The sequence below is a fragment of the Felis catus genome, chromosome A3 (assembly GCF_018350175.1).
Source record: "Felis catus isolate Fca126 chromosome A3, F.catus_Fca126_mat1.0, whole genome shotgun sequence".
NCBI classification, from domain to species: Eukaryota; Metazoa; Chordata; class Mammalia; order Carnivora; family Felidae; genus Felis; species Felis catus.
Window position 1 is genome coordinate 91,261,591 of NC_058370.1, and position 22,863 is coordinate 91,284,453.

At 39.6% G+C, this 22,863-nt stretch overlaps 1 protein-coding gene across 1 annotated transcript in view; it reads right to left on the reverse strand.

The window, feature by feature from the left end:
• Window positions 1–22,465, reverse strand: part of TACR1 (tachykinin receptor 1) — a 141,708-nt gene extending 119,243 nt beyond the window's left edge. Inside the window, exon 1 of the mRNA XM_003984160.5 lies at window positions 21,288–22,465. Within this exon, the coding sequence (XP_003984209.1) occupies window positions 21,288–21,676 (389 nt within the window). The 5' untranslated portion in view covers window positions 21,677–22,465. The remainder of the gene's footprint in view (window positions 1–21,287) is intronic.
• Between the last annotated feature and the right edge of the window lie 398 nt (window positions 22,466–22,863).

A 22,863-nucleotide genomic window follows, 5' to 3' on the forward strand; every position in this document is an offset into this window, starting at 1 on the left:
GGGGTAGGGTATGAGGGATAGGTAAAATGAGTGAAGGGAGTCAAAAGGTACAGACTTCCAGCTATAAAATAAATAAGGCACAGGGATGTAATGGATAGGATGGTGACTATAGTTAATAATAATACTGTATTGCATATTAGAAAGTTGCTAAGAGAGTGGATCTTAAAAGTTCTCACCACAAGAAAAACATTGTTTTGTAACTTCGAATGCTAACGGAAATAACTAGATGTAGTGTGGTGATCATTTTGCAATATATAAAAATATTAAATCATTATGTTATACACCTGAAACTAATATAATGTTACGTGTCAATTATACCCCAGTTAAAATAAAATAAAATAAAGTAAAAAAAAATCAACTGTCAGTTCACTCAATATCTCCACTTGTCTGTCTGCTACCTTTTTCAAACTTATCAGGGCCAAAATTATTCCTGATTTCTTCTTCTGAGCCTATTTCTTCTCCATTCTTCCTCCATCTTAGTAAATTAAATCACCATTCTCCAAGCTGCTTAGTCTCAAGCCCAGGAGTGATTCTCGATTGCTTTTCTCTTTTATCCCACATCTACTCCACCAGTAAATCATTTGTTCTACTTTCAAAACATATCTCAAATCTGATCAATTACCACCCCTATCATTATACCCTAGGTTAAGTCACCATCATCTCCCTCCTGGGATCACCACAGGAGAGCTCTTAACTGGTCACCCTTCTTCCACATTTGCCTCTCTATTCTCCACATGACTGCCATATGATCTTTTAAAATTACAGATATGATCATGCTCCTTCCCTGCTTCTTATCTTCTAATGACTTATCATCACATATAGAATGAAAAGCAAATTTATGTTGCTGTGGCAGAAACTTTTAATGCTCACTGAACATTCATTTGCTCTCCCACATTTTCTGGAGCCCATGCACTTGGACCTGACCATATGACTAGTTATTGCTAATGGGTTTTGAGGAGAAGTGATCTGTATTACCTCTGGACTGGGTTGGGTTAAAGCTCCCATGTGGCCTCACCTCTTTCTTCCTTTAATGTAGCAACTGAGCTGCTCAGGTTGTGATGGCTAAGCCAAAAGATGGAAACAGCCCGTGACCAAGTATTGTTTTCAGGGGGCTTCCCAGCAAAGAAATTGAACCTGTAGTAGACTTTGAGTGATAACAAACCGTGTATTAAGCCATTGCGATTTGGGGGTTTGCTTGTTACTGCAGCCCATTGTAGCCTACCCTCACTAATACATGTGATCTACATGGCTTTCTTATCTAATTTCATTGGCCTTTCTTCCAGACTCACTCCCATCCAATCTCACCCAGGTTTTATTGCCAAACTCATTCTTGCCTCAGGGCTTTTAAGTCTAGCTGTCTTTGTACCTAGGAAGTCCACTTTCAAGATCATCATACCACACGACTTTTCACCACTCTCTATCCTCTTATCCTTTTCATTAAAGAAGTTCATAGTATTCAAAATTACATATTTTTTAGCTTGTTTATTGTATATATCTCTAAATAGAGAATAAAGACTTTTTGTTGTTGTTCTCTATTGTATCCTCGGAGTCTAGAACAGTGCCTGGCACACAGTTCACATACAGATTAATTGCACTAATGGTATCAACTACTTATTCCTTGCTATATCTTTGCCCTAAACAGATGGACTTTGGTTCCCTAAGCATGAATCTGGTTTCTTCTGAGGGCTTGTTTTGCCCAGTGGGACATTAGTAGATGTGACACAAAAATAGACTGGAAAAAGTGCTTGCATGTATCTGTTTACCTTTTGTATCTTTGCCATTGCCATAAAGACATACCTTGGCTAGTCTGTGGAAGGATGAAAGACACATGGAGCAGAGCTGAGGTGCCCATCATCTTTGCTGAGGCCAACTTAATCAGTTGGCAGCTCACTGCCCCCAGACATGTGAATGAACCCAGCCCAAATCCAGACAAGCCTAGGCCAAACCAACTGAGTGTTTCAGACTAATGAACTAGACAATTGCTTATTGTTTTACACCCCTGAGATCTTATGATTGTTTGTTACATGGCACTACCATGAAAACGGATAACTGATACAACAGGGACTCAATAGATAGCTATTGAATGTTTACAGTGTATATGGAGATGTTCTACAGTTGGTATGTAGATACTCTTTCCTAACCTGCTCTCCCTCCTGTGTTCATGATTTGACTATCCATCTACCTGTTCTCCCAAGTTAGTAAACTGAGAGAAGCCTCGATTTCTTCCTGTCCTTCATTTTCAACTCCTACTCCCTTCTAAACATTGAATAGCCTGCAACATTTTACAATGCCACCCTAAAATCTCTGGAATCTGGTTTCTCCAGTCCCATAGTTCTAATAATATTTTACCTCAATATTATAATAACTTCCTATTTGGTATCCCTACCAATAGTTCTTTTGCCCACTCTAGAACATCCTCCAGACTGCCATTAATTTTGCCAACCTCAAAAACAAATATGGATTTATAGTTATATAAAAGATTGAGGGGTCACTTTGAAATACTGCTTTCCCAAATTCCTTAGAAAAATACCTAAGAAATAATTTCTAAAAATAAAAAAGAAATAAATGTTACCTGAGCAAATTCAGTAACGGAAAAAAATTAAGAACAACAAAGACAAACATATTCCAGCCCATTGTTTCTTAACTGTCTGAATAATCAATTTATTATTCCTCATATAATATCAAATATTGAGATTATGGAAAGTAAACAGAAATGGATGCAACATTATCCCTATGTTCATGTCACTCATGCATTTGCTCTGCTGAGCAGGAAATAAAGGGTAGACTTACAGTGAGCATTTCCAACAACTCTGCCTATTTTGTCTGCCCCACAGCCTGCAGGGAGCTTCTTTTATTACTGAGACTCCATTAATAGTTGTGGTGGTAATAAATTACCATAGTGCTCATCAATTACAATTTTATGTTTCTTCCATTTTCTTTTAATTTTATCCATGGATAAATTTGTAATATGAAAAATGGCAAGTGTAAATGGAAAACATTGGCTTTTCTAATGTATCATACTTCCTCTTGCCCAGGGTCTTCATAAATGCAGCTAACTTTTCTAAACCCTTTCCCCTCCACACAACTTCCCTCTGTTTATCGTGGGCTTAAAGAAATAGAGGTTTCATTGTTTTTCATAACAAGAAGGCCAAAGCCAGGTAAGGTAGTTTAGGGCTGGTATGTGGGTCAGTGATATGCTCAGGGCTCTAGGCTCTTTCTAACTTTCTCAACCACAATCCTTAGTGTGTAAGGGTTGTTCTCATAGGTAAAATGTGCTGCTAACATCCAGGTCTCTTGAACCGGTTCTAGAAAGGAAGAAGGGGAGAGAGCAAAGAGTTAAAAAAAAAAAGTGTTTTTTCTTGTAGACAGTGCCTTTTTGTTCAAGCAGAGAAGTTCAATCTAGAGACTTTCTCCTGCACCCTACTGGCCAAAACTTTGTCATATGACTGATGCTCCCTTCAAGTAAGACTATGACATTGACAATATCTCTAGTAGAGGATGGGAAAGAAGGGGGCTGTAAATGGCTTTTGTGTAACCAACCCAGTGTCTGCCACTCTGCTCTTCCTAATTCCTACTCATCCTTTAGATCTCAGCCCCAAACCATTCAGACTAAGTGAACTTTTATATACTCTCGTAATATTAATATTCTTTAATAGCTGTTAGGACACTTTGTAATTGCACACTGATTTGAATAATCAGTGGATTAATGTCTTATTAATATCTGTTTGAGGGCAGAGATCAGGTTTGATTCTTGCTGACCACTGTATCCCTGGAGCCAAAGTATGTATGGTATTTCACTTAGCAAAATATTCTTTAGCTCCATCCATGTCATTGCAAATGGCAGGATTTTTTATGGTTGAGTATAATACTCCAATAGATATAGATATGGGTATAAATATAGATGTAGATATAGATCATATCTTCTTTACTCATTCATCAGTCAATGGACACTTGGGCTATTTCTGTAATTTGGCTATTATAGATAATGCTGCTATAAACACTGGGGTGTATGTATCCCTTTGATTTAGTATTTTTGTGTTTTTTGGTAAATACCTAGTGGTGCAATTGCTGGATTGTAGGGTACTGCTATTTTTAACTTTCTGAGGAACCTCTATGTGTTTTCTAGAGTGGCTGCATCAGTTTGCATTCCTGCCAACAGTGAAAGAGGGTTCCCCTTTCTCCGCAACCTCGCCAACTCCTGTTGTTCTTGTGCTGTTGATTTTAGCCATTCTGACTGGTGTGAGGTGATATCTCATATTGTAGCTTTGATTTGCATTTCCCTGATGATCAGTGATGTTGAGCATCTTTTATGTGTCAGTTGGTCATTTGTATGTCTTCTTGGGAAAAATGTCCATTCATGTCTTCTGTCCATTTTTTAAATGGACTATTTGTTTTTTAGGTATAGAGTTTTATAAGTTCTTTATGTATTTTAGAAACTAACCTTTTATTAGATATGTTATTTGCAAATATCTTTTCCCATTCCATTGGTTTCCCTTTAGTTTTGTTGACTGCTTTCTTAGCTGTACAGAAGCCTTTTATTTTGAGAGTATTATGCTAAGCAAAATAAGTCAGTCAGAGAAAGACAAATAACATATTTCACTCACAGGTGGAATTTAAGAAACAAAACAAACAAGAAAAGGGGAAAAAAATGAGAGATAGAGGCAGTTAAGAAACAGACTCTTAACTCTAGGGAAAAAATTGATGGCTACCACAAAGGAGGTGGGTGGGGAGATGGGTGAAATAGGTGATGGGGATTAAGGAGCACACATGTGATGAGCACTGGGTGTTGTATGGAAGTGGTGAATCCATTACTATATTGTAACCTAAAATAATATTACACTGCATATTAACCAACTGGAATTTAAATAAAAACTTTAAAAAGAAGTATGTATTGTACTGACTCTATAAGTATTTAGATCTACATCTACACAGCATGAGAGAGTTCAGTGTTAATGGAACATAACAATGATTGTTTTGTTATGTGATGAAATGTTTCCCCAATCAATTTACATTAATAACAACATGTTAGAAACCAACAAACTGTATATATAATGATTTTTTAAGCCACAAAACAAGATTTATTTATACTTCTTTGATAGTATCTCTTTGTTTGCCTTATTCATATTGCTTATAGGAAGGGAGAATCTGGAAAAAATAAAACCGGATACTTTAAAGATAAAGCTTTGGGTGCCTGGGTGGCTCAGTCGGTTGAGTGTCCAGCTTCGGCTCAGGTTATGATCTCACAGTCTGTGAGTTCGAGCCCCGCGTCGGGCTCTGAGCTGACAGCTCAGAACCTGGAGCCTGTTTCGGATTCGGTGTCTCCCTCTGTCTCTGCTCCTCCCCCGCTTGTGCTCTGTCTCTCTCTCTCTTGCTCTCAAAAATAAATAAAACATTTTTAAAAAAATTTTTTGAAAAGATAAAGCTTACTTATTTTAAATTGCAATTTTTATTTTTCCCTCTAAAATGCTAAAATGCTAATTACTGAGGTCCTTAAATAAGCCATTTTATTAATCACGATCTTGTTAAAAATCTTATAAAATGCATATCTAGGCTGAAAAAGTCTGTGCTGCTCCATTTTGCTTATCTGTATATTTTTCTCAATTTTGTAAAATCTGTGTCTACCCACAAGGATGTGTCTCTCTCGGGATACTCTGTAGTGTGCCAGAAAAAAAGATGAGCGTTGAGGCTCAGCCTCTTTCCCCAGCTAGGAAGCTCCACTGCTGGGCTCTTTCCTGCTCCTTGGGCTGGCTTTTACATTGATCATCGTCATAACAAATGTGGCTAGGTTCTCTCCCTGCTATTATATCATTGGCTGGCGGGACTCCTAACCTGAGAGGGTAAAATCTGTTAACTACTTTGTAGACCTTACTTCCACTGTTTTTCTGAATCAATAACCTATTGTGTTATTTCTTTTTTCTTTTGCTTGACATGGAGGACCTGGGGAATGCCCTGTACTACTGTGTGATGGCTACACAGAGAAAGAATTGTAAGCAATATCTTCTAGGAATATTTCTCGCCACCAAGTTCATTTATTTCAGAAAACATAATACATTTCAGAAAATGCTTATTTCCTTATAGCCCTGAAACCAAAACTTGCAAAGACAGCACCAAAAAATGAAATGACAGTTGCACTTTACAGCAAAGATACAAAAATATAAATTAGGGGTGCCTGGGAGGCTCAGTTGATTAAGCCTCTGCCTCCTGATTTTGGCTCAGGTCATGATCTCACAGTTTGTGAGATCAAGCCTCATGTAGGGCTCTGTGCTGTCAGCTTGCTCTCTCCCCCTCTCTCTGCTCCTCTCCCCACTCACGCTCGTGCTCCCTCTGTCTCAAAATAAATAAATAAATATTTAAAAATGTAAATAAAATATTAGCAAGCAAATCTAGCAGTATAATAATAGAACAAAGCATATAACCAAATACTGTCTATTCTAGAAGTTCTACAACAGCTGAAAACTAGGAAATAAGGCAATAAAAAAAAAAGGTTGTATCCTTAACACAGTTCCTGCAATTCAATATGTAATTTAAAAATGAAGATTTAAATTTAAAAATTTCCAAGGTCATGAATAGGTTATTCATAAAAAAGTAAAATATAAAGGAATAGCAAATATACAAAAATACCCAACCTCACTAGTAAGAAATGCAAACATAAATAACATTTTAAATCTTTTAAATTGGGAAAGATATTTCTGAAATAGTTAGGAATGTGAAGAAACACTTTCACGTAATGGGTGTGTATATTCTGATTCACACTACTAACTTGCTAAAGCTTTCTGAAGTAAGCAAAATGAAGCCAAAGCTTAAATGTCCAGCACTCTGAACAAACTTTTCTTCTAAGAATCTATCCTCATAACCACGCACATGTTCGAGTATAGCTAGAGCACATTGATCACACAAATTAAATATTGTAGCAAAAGCTAGAAATAAGTACAAAGCCTCAGGATGAGACATTATTTAAATTATGATACTTTGTAGCCATAAAACATGATCTTTTAGAAGAACATTTAATTACATGAAATGTTCTTTATTATGTTAAAATAATTTAAAATATGCCATAGGAGTATAGTTATGTAAAATATCCTATGCATAGGGGAAAAAATCCTGTACTGAAATAATTTCTAAGAATTGACAATAGTGAGATGAGGGTTGATTTTGCTTTTGTTCTTCATCATACTTTATTTTCTGTAAGGTGCTAATTCTCCTTAGTGTATACATAATGGTTTATAGTGTTAGAAATATATATATTAGATGTTATCAAAAGGGAATTTACAGTTGTGCAGATAGTATTCAACAGTAAGTTATTTTTCTTTAAAAAGTAGCATAAGTATATCTTAATTTTACACAGTGTTATAAGTCAAATCCATTCCATTTTTAAAAAGTAGCTTAAGCTTAAACCTAAATAAATAGCCTTAAAGAATATGTTCAGGACCCTTCTGGACTCATCTGCTTAATCAGAATCATAGTACTTTGCATTTTTAAATTTTTAATGTTTATTTTTGAGAGAGAGAGAGAGAGAGCATGGGTGGGGAAGGGGCAAAGAGAAGGAAACACAGAATTTGAAGTCTGGCTCCGGACTCCAAGCTGTCAGCACAGAGCCTGATGCAGGGCTCAAACTCACGAACTGTGAGATCGTGACCTGAGCCAAAGTCAGACACTTAATCAACTGAGCCACTCAGGCACCCCAGTACTTTGCATTTCCAATATTGCTGTGTAAATCTACTCTTCAGTTGTTTTATGCACAACAGCTTTTGTTTTTTTCTGCTCCAACTCCATTTTTCAGGCAATGATATTTATTGAAGTCATGCAACTTTCAAACCGTTGAAGAGGAGTTGAGAGGATATAAGCAAGGGATTTTTGATCCAGGTGTAGAGAGAAAGGGAGAAAGGAAAGACAAAGAAAAAGGGATGCGAGCTTTAGATCAAGTGTGGGTCCAGACAGGTGCTAGCAGAAAGCTCAGCTCTTGGAAACCTGGCCCTACCCCAGGATTTGTAAACAGCACAAATCCACTGAAGATGCTGGAGAGGTAAAGAATCATCTTGGCCATCTAAACAGGACTTCACTGCCCTACTGCCCTGAACCCCGGCCTACCAGACCCTTAGGACTGGCTGGGACCACGACCCAAAGTCCCTTCTGATGACGATATCCAAGCTACAAAGTTGCTACATATTCATCAAAGAGAATCAGCCTTCTTGCAGACTTAGAGCATTATTGAGGGAAATGGCCAGAAAGGGAAGAGGATAGTATCTTTGCCTTCTTTGCATTTTGCCTGGTTTTAGGTTGGCAGTGCCTTAATTGGGCCACTAGAAACCCCTGATGACTGTGATATGGCTCATATTCTAGCTGAGTCTTTAACATATTAACTTCCAGACCCCTTATCATGCCAGCTGGAAAGAGAAAGGAACTGGTCTTAAGGATTTGGATACAGGGTTTCTAGGTTATTGTCTGAGTTCCTCTTTAAGAGCTCAGTTAAGGTGTTGAGCTAACGAGTTGCATTTCAGCCTCAGGACTGCTTCCCTTTTAGTTCCCATCATGAAGTGAGGCATTTTTAAGCAACCCCCCCCTTCCTGCCCCCGACACCCTGGGACTATTTGGGAGAGTATTTCAGCTGTTTGTGGGGCTTTCTTTTGTTTAAACATTTTCAGAGTCAAAAAAATCCTCTTATGAGAGCATATTAATTATTCAAGAGGACCTTTCTCCACAGTAAAATAAAATTAATAAATCGTACAAGGTGAGTATTTAAGCTTATGCTCCTAATCTCCCCACATGCCACTAAATGTGTACATGAGACTTTTCAAAATTAGTGTCTCAATTATACTCTATGACAGAGCAGAGGGGTAGCTAGCACGACTGTTCACCCTTCCTGCACGAGCTCAGGCAGAAGTGTGATTTGTGAAGGTGGCTGCTTGTTAGTCCATATATGGCTTAGGGCACTGAGTTAAGCTATAAGAACAGAGCACCACTTATTTTTTATGATCTGAAATCTAGGGCACTGAGAAGGAAGAGAAGGGAAAGGAACTCAGCACTTCTAGAGCCATAAAAAAGTCATGAGAGTCTGTCCTCGGAGGAAAACCCATCTGAAGAAAGAACATCTCATGATCCAATTGGAGGATGCAAGGGCACCAGTTCCCTTCCAGGCTCTGAGAAGAAAGGCCCTCCCACCAAAGACTTCATGCCAAGGGGAATGGAAGCTGCTGTGTTGACCTTCTATATAGGATGAACACAGTGTCTCTGGGCATAGATCTGAAACATGCTGACGGCCTGAGTTTGTCAAAACTAACAGGCACTACTTTTCCTTTTTTTTTTTTTTAAGATAGGTATACTCTTTTCTTTTTAAATTTGTTAAAATTTATTTTTGAGAGACTGAGAGAGACAGAGAATGAGTGGGGAGGAGCATAGAGGGAGAGGGAGACACAGAATCTGAAGCAGGGTCCAGGCTCCTAGCTGTCAGCACAGAGCCTGACATGGGGCTCAAACTCACGAACCATGAGATCATGGCCTGAGCCGAAGTGGGATGCTTAACCGACTGAGCCACCCAGGTGCCCCACATTTTCTGATAATTCATGTGAAGAAACAGGATACACCCAGAAAAATTCTGACACCTATTTTCCATGACCTCAAAGTCTCAAAAAAGAAACTGAAAGACCCAGGACAGATGGTGATTTTTTGGTCACTTTATCCATGGCAATGAGCCAATATGAATGAATGGAGGTCCATTAAGAAGGTAAAAACATAAGAGAGTATGGAATGCAGCTAATTCTACTCAGGTAGCAAAGTGACTGAATGCAAATTTGGGGTGGGATGAAGTTTTGCATGATTCTATCTATGTAATTCAGATGATAAGATGTTTTTTTTCAATATATGAAATTTATTGTCAAATTGGTTTCCATACAACACCCAGTGCTCATCCCAAAAGGTGCCCTCCTCAATACCCATCACCCACCCTCCCTTCCCTCCCACCCCCATCAACCCTCAGTTTGTTCTCAGTTTTTAAGAGTCTCTTATGTTTTGGCTCCCTCTCTCCCTAACCTTTTTTTTTTTTCCTTCCCCTCCCCCATGGTCTTCTGTTAAGTTTCACAGGATCCACATAGGGGTGAAAACATAGGGTATCTGTCTTTCTCTGTATGACTTATTATACTTAGCATAACACTCTCCAGTTCCATCTATGTTGCTACAAAGGGCCATATTTCATTCTTTCTCATTGCCAAGTAGTATTCCATTGTGTATATAAACTACAATTTTTTTATCCATTCATCAGTTGATGGATATTTAGGCTCTTTCCATAACTTGGCTATTGTTGAAAGTGCTGCTATAAACATTGGGGTACAAGTGCCCCTATGCATCAGGACTCCTGTATCCCTTGGGTAAATTCCTAGCAGTGCTATTGCTGGGTCATAGGGTAGGTCTATTTTTAATTTTCTGAGGAACCTCCACACTGTTTTCCAGAGTGGCTGCACCAATTTGCATTCCCACCAACAGTGCAAGAGGGTTCCCATTTCTCCACATCCTCTCCAGCATCTATAGTCTCCTGATTTGTTCATTTTGGCCACTCTGACTGGCGTGAGGTGATATGAGTGTGGTTTTGATTTGTATTTCCCTGATAAGGAGTGACGTTGAGCATCTTTTCATGTGCCTGTTGGCCACAGATGATAAGATGTTAAGATGAAAATCGGAGAAGGGTAACACTTGAAGGAAGCCAAGGAGATGCAGGGCACATTGATCTATTTGATTGCAGTGGTAAGGTGTGGGTGGGTTCTGTGGGCACTGAGAAGGCAGAGTTCCACCATGAGAAGGGCTCAGGGCTTTGGGCTCCTGGAAGACACACCTGGATTCCGATCTCCAACACAGTCTCCGAGGCCCCTTATGGAGAAGATGATTCTGCCACTGCTGCTTGTGTAACTGTGTAACGCGGGAAAGGTGTTTTGTAAAATCAAATTGGCGATGAAGAAATGGCGTTTCTATATAAGAAGTGTGTGTATAGTAGTGAATTTTATGATCAGTATATGTTACTTGTGTGTGATTTGTTTTTAATATGTTGGAAATGAGAATCTGATATATTAGAGAATTTGACTCACCAGATTTGTAATTTTAATTGAAACACTTAGGAGGATTTAACTAATTAGTTTTGTAGTCAATATTTAGAGGCTCCTAAGAACCTCATTTACTGAACTTGTAAGTTCAATTCTTAGAAAGTTGAAATGCTTTAAGAGAACTTAATATGCTAAATTAGAAGTTTTGATTTATTAGATTTACCAGAACTATGCGAGTCCTGAGAAAGATTTTGTTTCTCCTACTTATAAGTCATCCTGTTAGGGATTTGAAGTTTTAAGAAAACCAGATGTATTAAATTTTTGTATTACATTTGAAATATTTAAGAGAATTTCATAATCAACTTTATAAGTACAGTTTACATTATTAAGATTATTTGATTTTAAAGTTTGCAAAAATTTGTGACTAATTGGAAATATGTAAGATCATTTCACTAAGTTTGAAAAAGTTAAAATATTTAGGAGGAAGTACTCCATCTCATGTTTAAGAGCTAATTGAATATTCGTCAAAATACAAGGGAAAATGAATGTTTAACACTTTAACCAGATTTATAACAAAACTTCCAAGATTTATAAGATGTGTTCAAAGGCAAAAGAAACACAACTTTAACAAATTGAATATCAACTAAAACACATGCAGCTGTAAGAGGTTGTTTTGTTTTGTTTTGTTTTGTTTTTTTGCAATTATCCTCAGGCATTTCTCCCTTACACATTTTTGTTATGACTCTCAGATGTTTTTATCTCAAACATTAAACACTCAAATGATGCTCCACGTGAGGGTGGTGACTTTGTGACACACAGGATGTGGGCAGTGAACATGTGGTTTTGGAGATGGTATCAGTGAAAATGATTTAGTTTTTCTGGACTGTGATATGCAAATCCACATGCTAGGCTTCTGGTAGAGTGAGTATCTCCACAGGTGGGAAGGATGGTGGATAGCATTTGGCAAGAGGTTTGCTGTCCCAATTGGAAGGATTTTAAACTATAATTTAGGCAGGGACATAAGTGCTTCACCCTATTGCTGTTATCGCTGATGTAGAAGGAATTCAAGAGGAGACGAGATAGGAATGGTGTGTAGAATAGGTCTAACGGTGCGTCAGGGTTTATTATAGATCATAATATAACCATTAACTGAGATCTTACAGGATTTCAGGCAATGAATCAGCAACTTCCCATACATTTCCATACTTTCCCTTTCCCCCTCTCTCCCTGCAACAATACTCTACAAGGTAACTTTTATTATATCCCTTTTATCCAATGGGGAAACTGAGGCCCAACGAGGTTGAGTGTCTTGCCTACATTCACACGGCTAGTAAATGGTAGAAGCACTGCTGGGACCATGGCCTGTGCTCTTTCCTACACTAAACTGCATTATCAAAGGTGAGATATAACGTTATTAAAGGACATTCTTATACAAAAGATATGCAAGGCACTATGTAGAGTATCCCAAGTTAAATATAATGATAAAGCTGAATTGGAAGGTAGATCAAGTAAAGAATTATAAAAGAGAGGAGCAAGGAATCAGGCTCAGGGCTGCTTAGATAGATTTCCTAGAGCTTCATGTGTTGCATCAGTACTCAAGCTGAGATTTATCTCTTAAGGACATCATTAAAGTGTCACTTCATCCCTGGGGATTCCTCACCCAGAGAGCCTCATATGTCCCCTTTGAATGAGTTGGAATAATAGCTTCTCAAGGTAGCAAGAGGTTTGGGCAATATAAGCCAGTTCCTCAGTCTGTCCTCCAGGTCTGTGACTTTCTCAGGCTCTCTGCTGGAATTTTCCTGTGTCTGTGGTATTTTAATATAGTTAAGACTAGCTGTTCAGACAACTGCTGTGGATATGGGACTTGGAGTGTTAAGTGGAGGTTAGGCTTTTGCTTTTCCTGACTCAGGAAGGACAGGTAAAGCAGAGAGTACACTTCCTGTTGGTAGTAGGGGTGTTGGAGAAAAAGCTAAGGGGTTGACAATAGTTGGGCCACAGAGAGGTCTATGAAATACCTGAGTTTCCAGTATTCCTGGATAGACTAGAGGTAAGATAGAAATGATAAACACCTCCTTTGATTAGAAGTGTTCTCCTGAGGTGCAAGATCTACTGGGGACAGGGTGTGGGTTAGGAATCCAACAGGGCCCAGTCAAGTGAAGTGTGGAGGAGGCAAGTGTGAATTAGAGCACATAGTTATTCTAGAATAGGTTCAGAACACCTGTTCTGAACCAAACATTCTGTAGTGTAGCAAAACTTCTTTGTAGGCATACATTTGGCCCAATTTTTATTTTCCTTCAAGGTAGAACATCATAGGTGTGTTTGAGGTCCGCCTGATGCATTTGGTCTGGTTTTCAGATTTTGGCTGATGTGTGTAGAATAGAGGTACAGTCAAATCAACCACTATCCACACATTGTAGTGAATATCTGTTCTGTGTCAAGCAACAAGGTAGCTTCTGGGAACAGGTATAAAGTGTCCCTGTTTTCATAATGCTTGTAATCTAGCAGGTAAGGAGGTGTGGGAGAGACCAACAAGTTACAGAAAATTGTATAAATAACATCGGAATAGGTAAGAAGGATACTTTATCGAGACTTGAAGGCTTAGTGCAGGTGGTACTTGTGCTAAGTCTAAGAGGACAAAGTAACCAGGTAGGATGCCATCCCTATAGCAAGTGAAGCCAGACAGAGTAATATTAATAAGGCAGTGCACAGTTCTGGGTATTAGTTAACCTCTCAGTTAAGAGGTCCATTAACAAATGGGAATAGCCAGTAGAGACTAAGGAGGATGGAGAGATGAAGAAACTGAGGGCAGTTAACCAGGGATGGAAAAGCTTTCGGAGGGATATATCTAAATGACTGCCACATAGAAGAGGCATTATATTAGTAGGAGCAGCCCATAATCAGAGGCAGATTTCAGTTCAACAAAAGGAATAATTTTATAATGAACCAAAATGTGAATTTAACAAATGAGACAGATTGAGTAAAATATTTAAGCAGAATTTGATATTCTCATAATGGCCCTGTCTAGAAAGTTGTGGGGTTGAGTTTTTGTTTGGGTGGAAATTTTTCAAAAGAGTCTGTAACATCCTTTCTGGCACAGTAGGACCCTTATGTCACTTTTCAGCCTTCAATGACAGCTTTCTTTAGATGATATAACATCCAAAAGCCACCTTGAGTGGGAGTATGTAGGCAGATGTCTAAGGCACAGGAATGCAAATTGCATGGGTCTCCAAGCTATGAGGGAGTAAAGGGTGGGAGGTTGATGCTAAAAGAAATAGTTTCTAATAGTCTTTCATGGCAGAAACAGAATCTCCATTGCTATTGAGGATTCGATGAGACAATGGATTGGAGAGGATGGAAACATAAAGTATCATTATCAATTTTATTAACATGAAATCTCTTTTCTAGTGTCCAAGTGACAAGCACTTATAAATCATTATAATTCCTAGTCGAGTGTCCCTGAAATTAATTTAAAAAATACAAACTCCACATTGTTTTCTCTGCACTTTGTTGTTTCTTTTCTCCTCCTCTGCTCCTTCTTCCACTCCTTCTTCCTTCTCTTCCTTTTCTTTATTTTACCAGTAAGTTTTTCCCATATTCCCAATGGCAGTTCTTCCCTCTGTCTCCAAGCTCCCTCAGCATGGTATTAATTACATTGGGTTAAATTGGTATTCATGACTTTATCATCCCCCAAAACTGAGAGCACAAGGGCAAAGGCAAGTTTTACTGCCTCAGAATTTGGCATATGGTAGGTGTTCAGTAATGGTTGGATGGATGGATGGATGGATGGATGGATGGATGAGGAAGAGGACATTCTCCTCATTGTCATCTAATTTTATCCCTCCTTATCATATTCTGCTAATACTACCTTTCATAGCTACCAGTGTTCTTTACCAAATCCAATGTCCTCATCACCCTAGGATTCTAATGACACTGATGAACAGAACCAACCACAAGTCACCTGTCTTAACCTTTGTCACTCTACATATCCTGATTTCTCCACTACCTCTCTGCTTCTTCCGCCATCCCCCCCGCTCCCACCCCATTACTTAATAGGACATTCTCACGAATTGTTGATGTCTTTGCCTCTTCTCTGGAAATGTGTACAGGTAAAAGAGATGTTTTCTTCTTTCAAACTCAAATAAGCCATCTGTTTGGAAAACTCCTAAATCGACATTTTCATCCCTGGCTTCTTAGTTAGTTTCTAGTCCCATATCTCAAGTTGCCTTGTTGGGCATTTCCAACTAATTGTTACATTTTCACATCAAATCCAGCCAAAATTGTATTCATCTCTTTCCTCTCCATTCATTTCCTGATTTACTAACCTCTGCATTCATTCCCTGATTTACCTGTGAACTCACTTCACTTGAGTCAAGCAGTCATTCTTCCCAAACATTTTGCAACTTTTTGCTTCCATAATTTTGTCAAACAGTTTCTTTTACCTGGAAGGTCACCTTTCTTTATCATCTTCTCTAAAAAATTTGATCTAATCTTCAAGGTCCAAGTCAATTGCCACTTTTTGAAGTCTTCCTTAATCATCACTGCTGGACATAATGTTCTTCCTCTTCTCTCATATTGAATTTGTCTATACAATCATATAAAACATATTCTAGCACCTTATATTGTAGCTACCTCTATATCAGTTCTATTTGCTTCAATATGTAGCATAAAGCTCTTGAGGGAGGACATGAGACTTCGAGTTAGGAAACATCACCTTACCTGGTGGCATTATCCATCAATGGACTGAAGATCTTTGTCCAAATTTAACTGAGTGTTTCTACCTCAAGATCCTCATTCAACATTTGCTAATTTGACATCAATAATAATAACAAAGTCTTGTGGCCCTACTACATGCATTTACATTGAGAATTAATCTTCATTTCCCTTCAGTTAAACCTATGTTTCTGCCAGTTTTTTTATAAATTTTTTTTCAACGTTTATTTATTTTTGGGACAGAGAGAGACAGAGCATGAACGGGGGAGGGGCAGAGAGAGAGGGAGACACAGAATCGGAAACAGGCTCCAGGCTCTGAGCCATCAGCCCAGAGCCCGACGCGGGGCTCGAACTCACGGACTGTGAGATCGTGACCTGGCTGAAGTCGGACGCTTAACTGACTGCATCACCCAGGCGCCCCTCTGCCAGTTTTTTTAAAAACAAGGTCCTTGACCATTTAGCATACTGGAAGCTCCCATGAGTAGGGACAGGATGTGACAAGTGCAGTGTGACAGCTCCAGAGAGAGGGTAGGTGGGCATTGAATTTCTCCAGGAAAGATCCTTCAGTCTAATTGACCCATCCAAGATGTTAACAAGCTCAACTTTGATCTATGTCAACTCAGACATTTGAGGTTCTGGATTTGAAAAGACAGGGTCAGTTGTGATGGATAAGCTTCTAGTGAATGACCATTCTCAGTATCACAGAGATGCTTGGTCATGGGTTGTAAGGTTCATCTAAATTAGTGAAAAGATTCTAAAATCTATGTTTGACCTCTGGGCAGTGAAGAATTGACCTGAGATATACAATGGGATCCAAGTCTAGTCAACAAGGTGGGGTTCAAGGACAGACTACAGGTCTGGTGGAGACCTAGGAAGCAGGCTATTTAAATTTGTAGCTGAGTGTGGCTGGGAGAATGGGACAGACATCACAGAACCATCAGAAGTTTTTGTTGTTTATGCATGTCTTTGCTTTTGGTTCCTCTTTTACTCTGTCAGAGCGCTCACTCCTTCTTTTGCCTTCAACCATTGCCCCTATCTGGGCAACTGTATATTTGGTCCTGATCATATTTCATATTGATCAGAGACCATCATAATTTAGATGTTTCCTTTCACTCAAACACAACATCCAGGACCAGTCTGAGGAGTGAGCAACCTTCTCCTTTCAACTCGCTGAAATTACACTTGCCCCTTCCAGGTAGAGAAGTGGTGTTACCAGCCCGGTGCTTTGCTGAGCTTCCTGTTGCTGTGTGTTTAATTCCCAGTCAGGTTGCCTTTTGCCTCTATAGTCCCTCTTGTGGGGCTTAGGAATTGGCCTATTTCCTTCCTTCTTAGTGCTGCTCTTCAGTACTAGAACTGACAACCATCATGGGTCTTTGCAAAATGGTGGTGTCACTTCTTAGTGTCCTCCAACTTCTGATTTTATAAAACATCACACATACCTTCTAATTTTTCTAGTAGGGAAATTTTTTCTTTTTTTAAATTTTTATTTAAATTAAGGCAACACTATCAACAATAGTCCAATTACAGAAAGAGCCCAAATGTCCATTGGCTGATGAATGGATAAAAAAGATGTGGTATATTATATACAATGGAATATTACTTGGTGATCAAAAAGAATGAAATCTTGCCATTTGCAACAATGTGGATGAAACTAGAATGTATTATGCTAAGTGAAATAAGTCCATAATAGGAAAAATTTTTTGAATTTCATTTTAAGTGGGAGAAATTATAGTTTCAAAAAGTAAAATCCCTGATGTGTTTTGGAGTTTAATTAGAGTTAGATCTGATCTTATTTAGGTATATTTGTCTCTGCAACCCTTTTATTCTAGATAACCATTGCCTTCAATAAATATTCCTTCTTCAGAAGAAGAAACACTTTTGTTCTCTCTCTCTCTATGTCTCATTCCCCACTCTATGGAAAGATAACAGAAAATAATTAAATTAGTACTATAATTTACAGGTGAAAGTCTCTTTTTTCTCTGTATATACGTTTTAGTTCTAGAAGAAAATTTGGCAAAGTTTACCAGGACAGTTTGAACTAGCAACTCTATATCAAGAAGTGTATTTTGAGGAGAGAACAAGGAATGCTCTCAAAGATTTATGTCTGGGATACTTGTAGTTATTAAAAATGGAAAAAATTTACATATGAAAATAGGGGAATGGTAAAATAAATGATTATAGCCACACAGTATATGCATCCATTTTTAATAGATCAAAAATTCTATTTTGCAAACTATTTCATGACATGGAAAACACACATGAGATGATAGTAAGGAATGAAACAAAAAAGCAACTGTTGAAACTGTTTTTATTATAGTCCAATATTTAGCCTTAAAAATGGGAGTAACTGTATGTGGCATAAATAACACAGATAGAAAAAAGCCAGTATAAGCTAGCATTCCAGAATTTTAACAGGTTTACTGCCAGTAGTGGGTTGGTAGATAATATTTACATTTTCTTTACAATTTTATGTATATTTCTAAATGTTCTTTTGGGAAGATGTATTATTTTGTTCATTCATTCACTTACTTAACAAATGTGTAGTGACTGGTGACCGTACTGCCTTGTGCTGAGGAGATAAAGTAAACAAGACAGAACAGACGTATTCCTTGCTTTGCTTAGAGTTTACAATCCCTTAAAATTAGGAGGAAAAATGGTTTTTTTTTTTCCCTTAATTCATTTCATTTGACCCAGTAATTCCACCTCTGGGACTCTATCCTAAGGAAATAATCAAGAAAGGAAAATAAAATTACCATATAGAAATGTTTATTAGTGCATTAACCATAAAGCAAAAATATTCAGAAATCACCTAAATACCCAACAGTAGGAGGACAGTTAAAGTAATAATAGCACATTCATATAATGGAATAATATGAAGCCATTAATATTGTGTTACTGGAGACTTTTTAATAATATGGGAAAATGTTACTAATGTTTTCCATTACTATCAATGGAAAAAAGTAAGCTGCAAAATTATACAGAACCTGACCTCAATTATGTAGTGTAATAGTCATAAAAGAGAAATTAAAATGTTAACAGGTGTTATTTTTGCATGGTGAAGTAATAGCTGATTTGTATTTTGTGTCTATGTTCTTCGTATTTCCTGAGTTTTTGCAATGAACAGGTTTAATTTTATAATAAGGAAAACCATAATGCTTTTGTTTTTTAGGACTTGATTCAGATTATCTGTTAAAAATTCAAGGAACATACAAAAAGATAATTTAACATTTCCTTAAAGTTTGCACTGCCTTGGTGGAGAAAGGAGAGATAATTGATATGATGACTGCTTACAGCCCCTTACCTTTCTAAAATATTCTTGGGAGAGAATGGATGAATATACATGCAGTGGAGCTACCTTCATCAGAGGGTCTGGGGGGATTAACTCACTGTGCTCATGAGGCTGAGCAAGGAAAATTAGAACAAGCACTTGGATGACTTGGGGACAGAGCCCTGAAGCCTAATCCCAAACTCTACCTTGGATTACAACCTTGAGCATGATGTTGATAATCTCCCTGGGCTGTATCTGGACATGAGGGACTTGGGGGCATTTCTTGCTCCTGTCATTTTCCTCAGCTCAGGCACCAGGGCTCCTCTGACCTCACTAAGCAACTGTCCTGCAGGGTCAGGGTCCCTGTCTATGGTTTGCCTAGAAAGAATAATGGAGCGTGAGATGCCAGGGTCAAGGCAACTAAAATCTGGCTCCCTACCCATTCCAATGTGAAGACTTTGACCCTGGTTTCTGTCCTTAGCCTCCTAAGTTCAAAGGGAAAGAGCATGGCTGTGGAACATGGCATTTCTGGGTAAGCTGGAGCAAGAGATCTGTCTGCTGAATGCTCAGAAGCACACTGACTGACAGGTCTCCCTTGAGCTCACACAAGGCCCAAGTGCATTTAAAATACCAACTTTCCCTCTGATTTAAAGTTCATCAAGGCTGAATGAAATCACACCACATTTCACTGCACCTATATTCATTCATATGTCATGCTATGGGTTTTCTAAATTTAAGGGGTCTGCTGTCCAGTTAAAGGAACAAGTCAGTGCAGAAAGACTTATAGGCATACTTCACGTTCAACAAACTTAGTATCTGAACACTAAAGTAGCATAAAAGATAAATTTACAAAAGAACTCATTTCACTACCACTTTGAGTAATTGGTTTACCGTCTACATTTAAAATATAAATTGATTCACCGCAATGTGTCACCACAATGTACCAAGCACATAGAGTTGCATAAAGGGAGTTGTACGTGGAATTTAGAAGCCAGCATTTGGACACCACTACAATGATTTCTTACATTTCTCTGATTTTAAAAGTGTTCATTGACTACAGAAGCTGAAAAAGACCTCAAATCAATTGCCAATCGTAAACAATATTTATGCTAAAAGAATTTAGTAGTTTGGGAATTTTGAGGGGGGGGAGATTTTTCTCCTAGGTCCTTCTTTGGGTTTCTCATAATTCATTGATCTCAGTAAGGCCATGAAAAGAACTCATTTCAAAATCACAGTGGCAGGTGTTTTAAACATACCTCCCCATCCCAGGTAAGCATTGAATATTTGTGCACACATAGATACACACTAAAGACCTATAACACCCACAAAAATATCAATACAGAGGAAGCTGTGCTCTACTAATCGATTTTCCATCCTGCCACCTGAGGAGCCATTCGTTCCAGAACGCAAGCCCTAGTGTTCGAAAATGCCAACATTTTCCTTATCAGCCAGCTTCTGAAACCTTAGTTGGGTGCAGGAAAAAAGAGCTTTCAACTGCCTTTGCCAAGCACATTTCTCTGTAGATACAGACAGGTGAAAAACATTGACCTTACATGACAAGAGAAATTTAGAAAAACTCCCGGGTAAGCTCCCTGGGCCCCTATTTGTGGAGTTCCTGAGGAACAGTCTAGCAGCATCTCATTGCTGAATGACAGCTCCAAGCAGCCTAGATGGAGCTGAATTAGAATCCTGAGTATTTTATGATTCTAATGAAATGCTCTTCACATAGAAAGAATATTGGAGAGTTGAGGTGGGAGCAGAAAGTTCCTGAATATCCAGGAAAAAGTGAAAAATGAGAAATTTTACCTAGGCACACTTAAAACTGGAAGGCACCAAGAGGCTGTCCAGCAGAATAGTAGGCTTGCAGGGATTTACAAAGCCCCAGCCAAGGGCCAGTCCCTTGGCCAAGGCTGGAGTATCCCCTTCAGGCTTTCAGGGTAAATGAGAGGAAGAATATATGGAAAGAAGCAAAGCAGTAGTTGAAAGAAACCTATTAAGAAGATGGGTGCAGAAGGGGTGAAGAAATAGAATTAAGTGAAGGAAAAAGGAGGTGTGTGAACAAAGGGAGACTGGCAATGAATGAAAAGGAAGACGAAAGGAAAGAAAAAATAGAAAAGCAAATGGTGAGATAAGATCAACAACTAATTCAACTAGCTGTCAGTAATAACCCCAGGGTCCAGGTGACCAATCTCCACCATGAACCTGGCGCAGTGCAACCCGGAAGCTCACAGCAATGCCATGGTATGGACAATTTCTCCCTTTTCCAAAAAGGGCAAGCTCACCTATCGAAGGCCACAGCAGTCATGGAATAGATGCTGGCGAAGACAGCGGCGATGGGGAAGAAGTTGTGGAACTTGCAGTAGAACAGGCCGTAGTACCATTCGTTGTGGACAGCATAGGTGAAGTTCACCACCGTGTTGAACGCAGCCATGGATGCCTCTGCAAAAGCCAGGTTCACCAGGAAATAGTTCGTCACTGTCCTCATTCGTTTGTGGGCCAGGATGATCCACATCACCACCACGTTGCCCACGACGGAGGTCACCACGATGACCGTATAGGCAGCTGCCCAAAGGACAATTTGCCAGGCCGGCTGCACGAACTGGTTGGGCTCCGAGGTGTTGGTGGAGATGTTTGGGAAGAGGTCTGAGTCAACCTGGAGGACGTTATCCATTCCTCTGCTAGGCGGTTAAGCCCTCTTCTCTGCACACACCCTGCCTTTGCAGCAGGCCCTGAGGCTGACGCCTGGGGTCAGGGTCCTGCTTATCCAAGACAGGAGGGCTGCAGGCTCTTTCTGGGCAGAACTCTTTCCTTCCAAGCAGAAGAGTTGGCTCTCAGAAGATAAAACGCTTCTAGATTCGCTGTCTGCTCCTCGTGGCTCTGAATTCCTCCACTTTCAAGCTTCAGGAAGCATTTGAGTTCAGAAATCCGGAGACAGCGTCTCTCCTGCGTGGGACTAGGAAAAAGAAAGAAATCCCAGGGGTCACGCTTCCAGGAAGCAGGAGACCCTCGCCTTTTTGCACCTGCTGCTATTTGCAACTCCTATTCCCCCTGCTTGCAGCTGGAAATGCAAAAAAAACAAAAAAAACAAAAAAAACAAAAAACAAAAAAAAAACAAGAAACAAAAAACAAACCCCAAAAAACCTGTTCTGCAGGAGGACTGGGGGCAAAAGGGTGTGTTCATCACCACACGACCTGTAAAAGTTCTGAGTCTATAGCCAGGATTCTGGGGCCCCGTATCTGGCTGGAGATTTTTTCCTTTGCTTTCGCTGTGTTGCAGCTGCTGCTGCCGCCGCCGCCGCGGTCTGCAGCTTCGCAGGAGCCTCTTTGGCTCGGGTCCTGCTCAGCTCGGGAGTTAGCAGAACCTCGGTAGGCTGCGCGCAAGGTTTTTATAACCCTCTGCAGAGACGTCACCGGGAAGGGGCAGTACCTGGGCTGCCGGTCCCGGTGCTCAGGGCAGCAGCTGAACCAGCTGTTGGCAACTGTCTCACTCCACTAACGCAGCCACCACGCCTTTTGCTGATACCTGCTGTGGGAGTCTTTAAGCCGGGGCGGGGGAGGGGGGAAGGGGGCCACGCACTCCGCGAGGGGGCGCTAGGTAGCCTCGGAGTAATTGCGCCAAACGAAGTCTGCAGCTGGAACCGCAGAAAAGGATTTGAGAAAGAGCTGTAGCGATGGACACACAACTTCCAGCGAGAGCAGCGCGGAGCGCTGCGACAGCTCTGCAGAGGCGCCTGCCTGTGGCTGTGGGAGTCCGGCAAGAGTGGGGGCGACGTGCCAGAGCTGCTCTCCGGGCCTCTCTCCAGCCCGAGTGCACCACGGGCTCGCTCTGTCGGCTACCGAGAAGGAAGGGGCAACGAT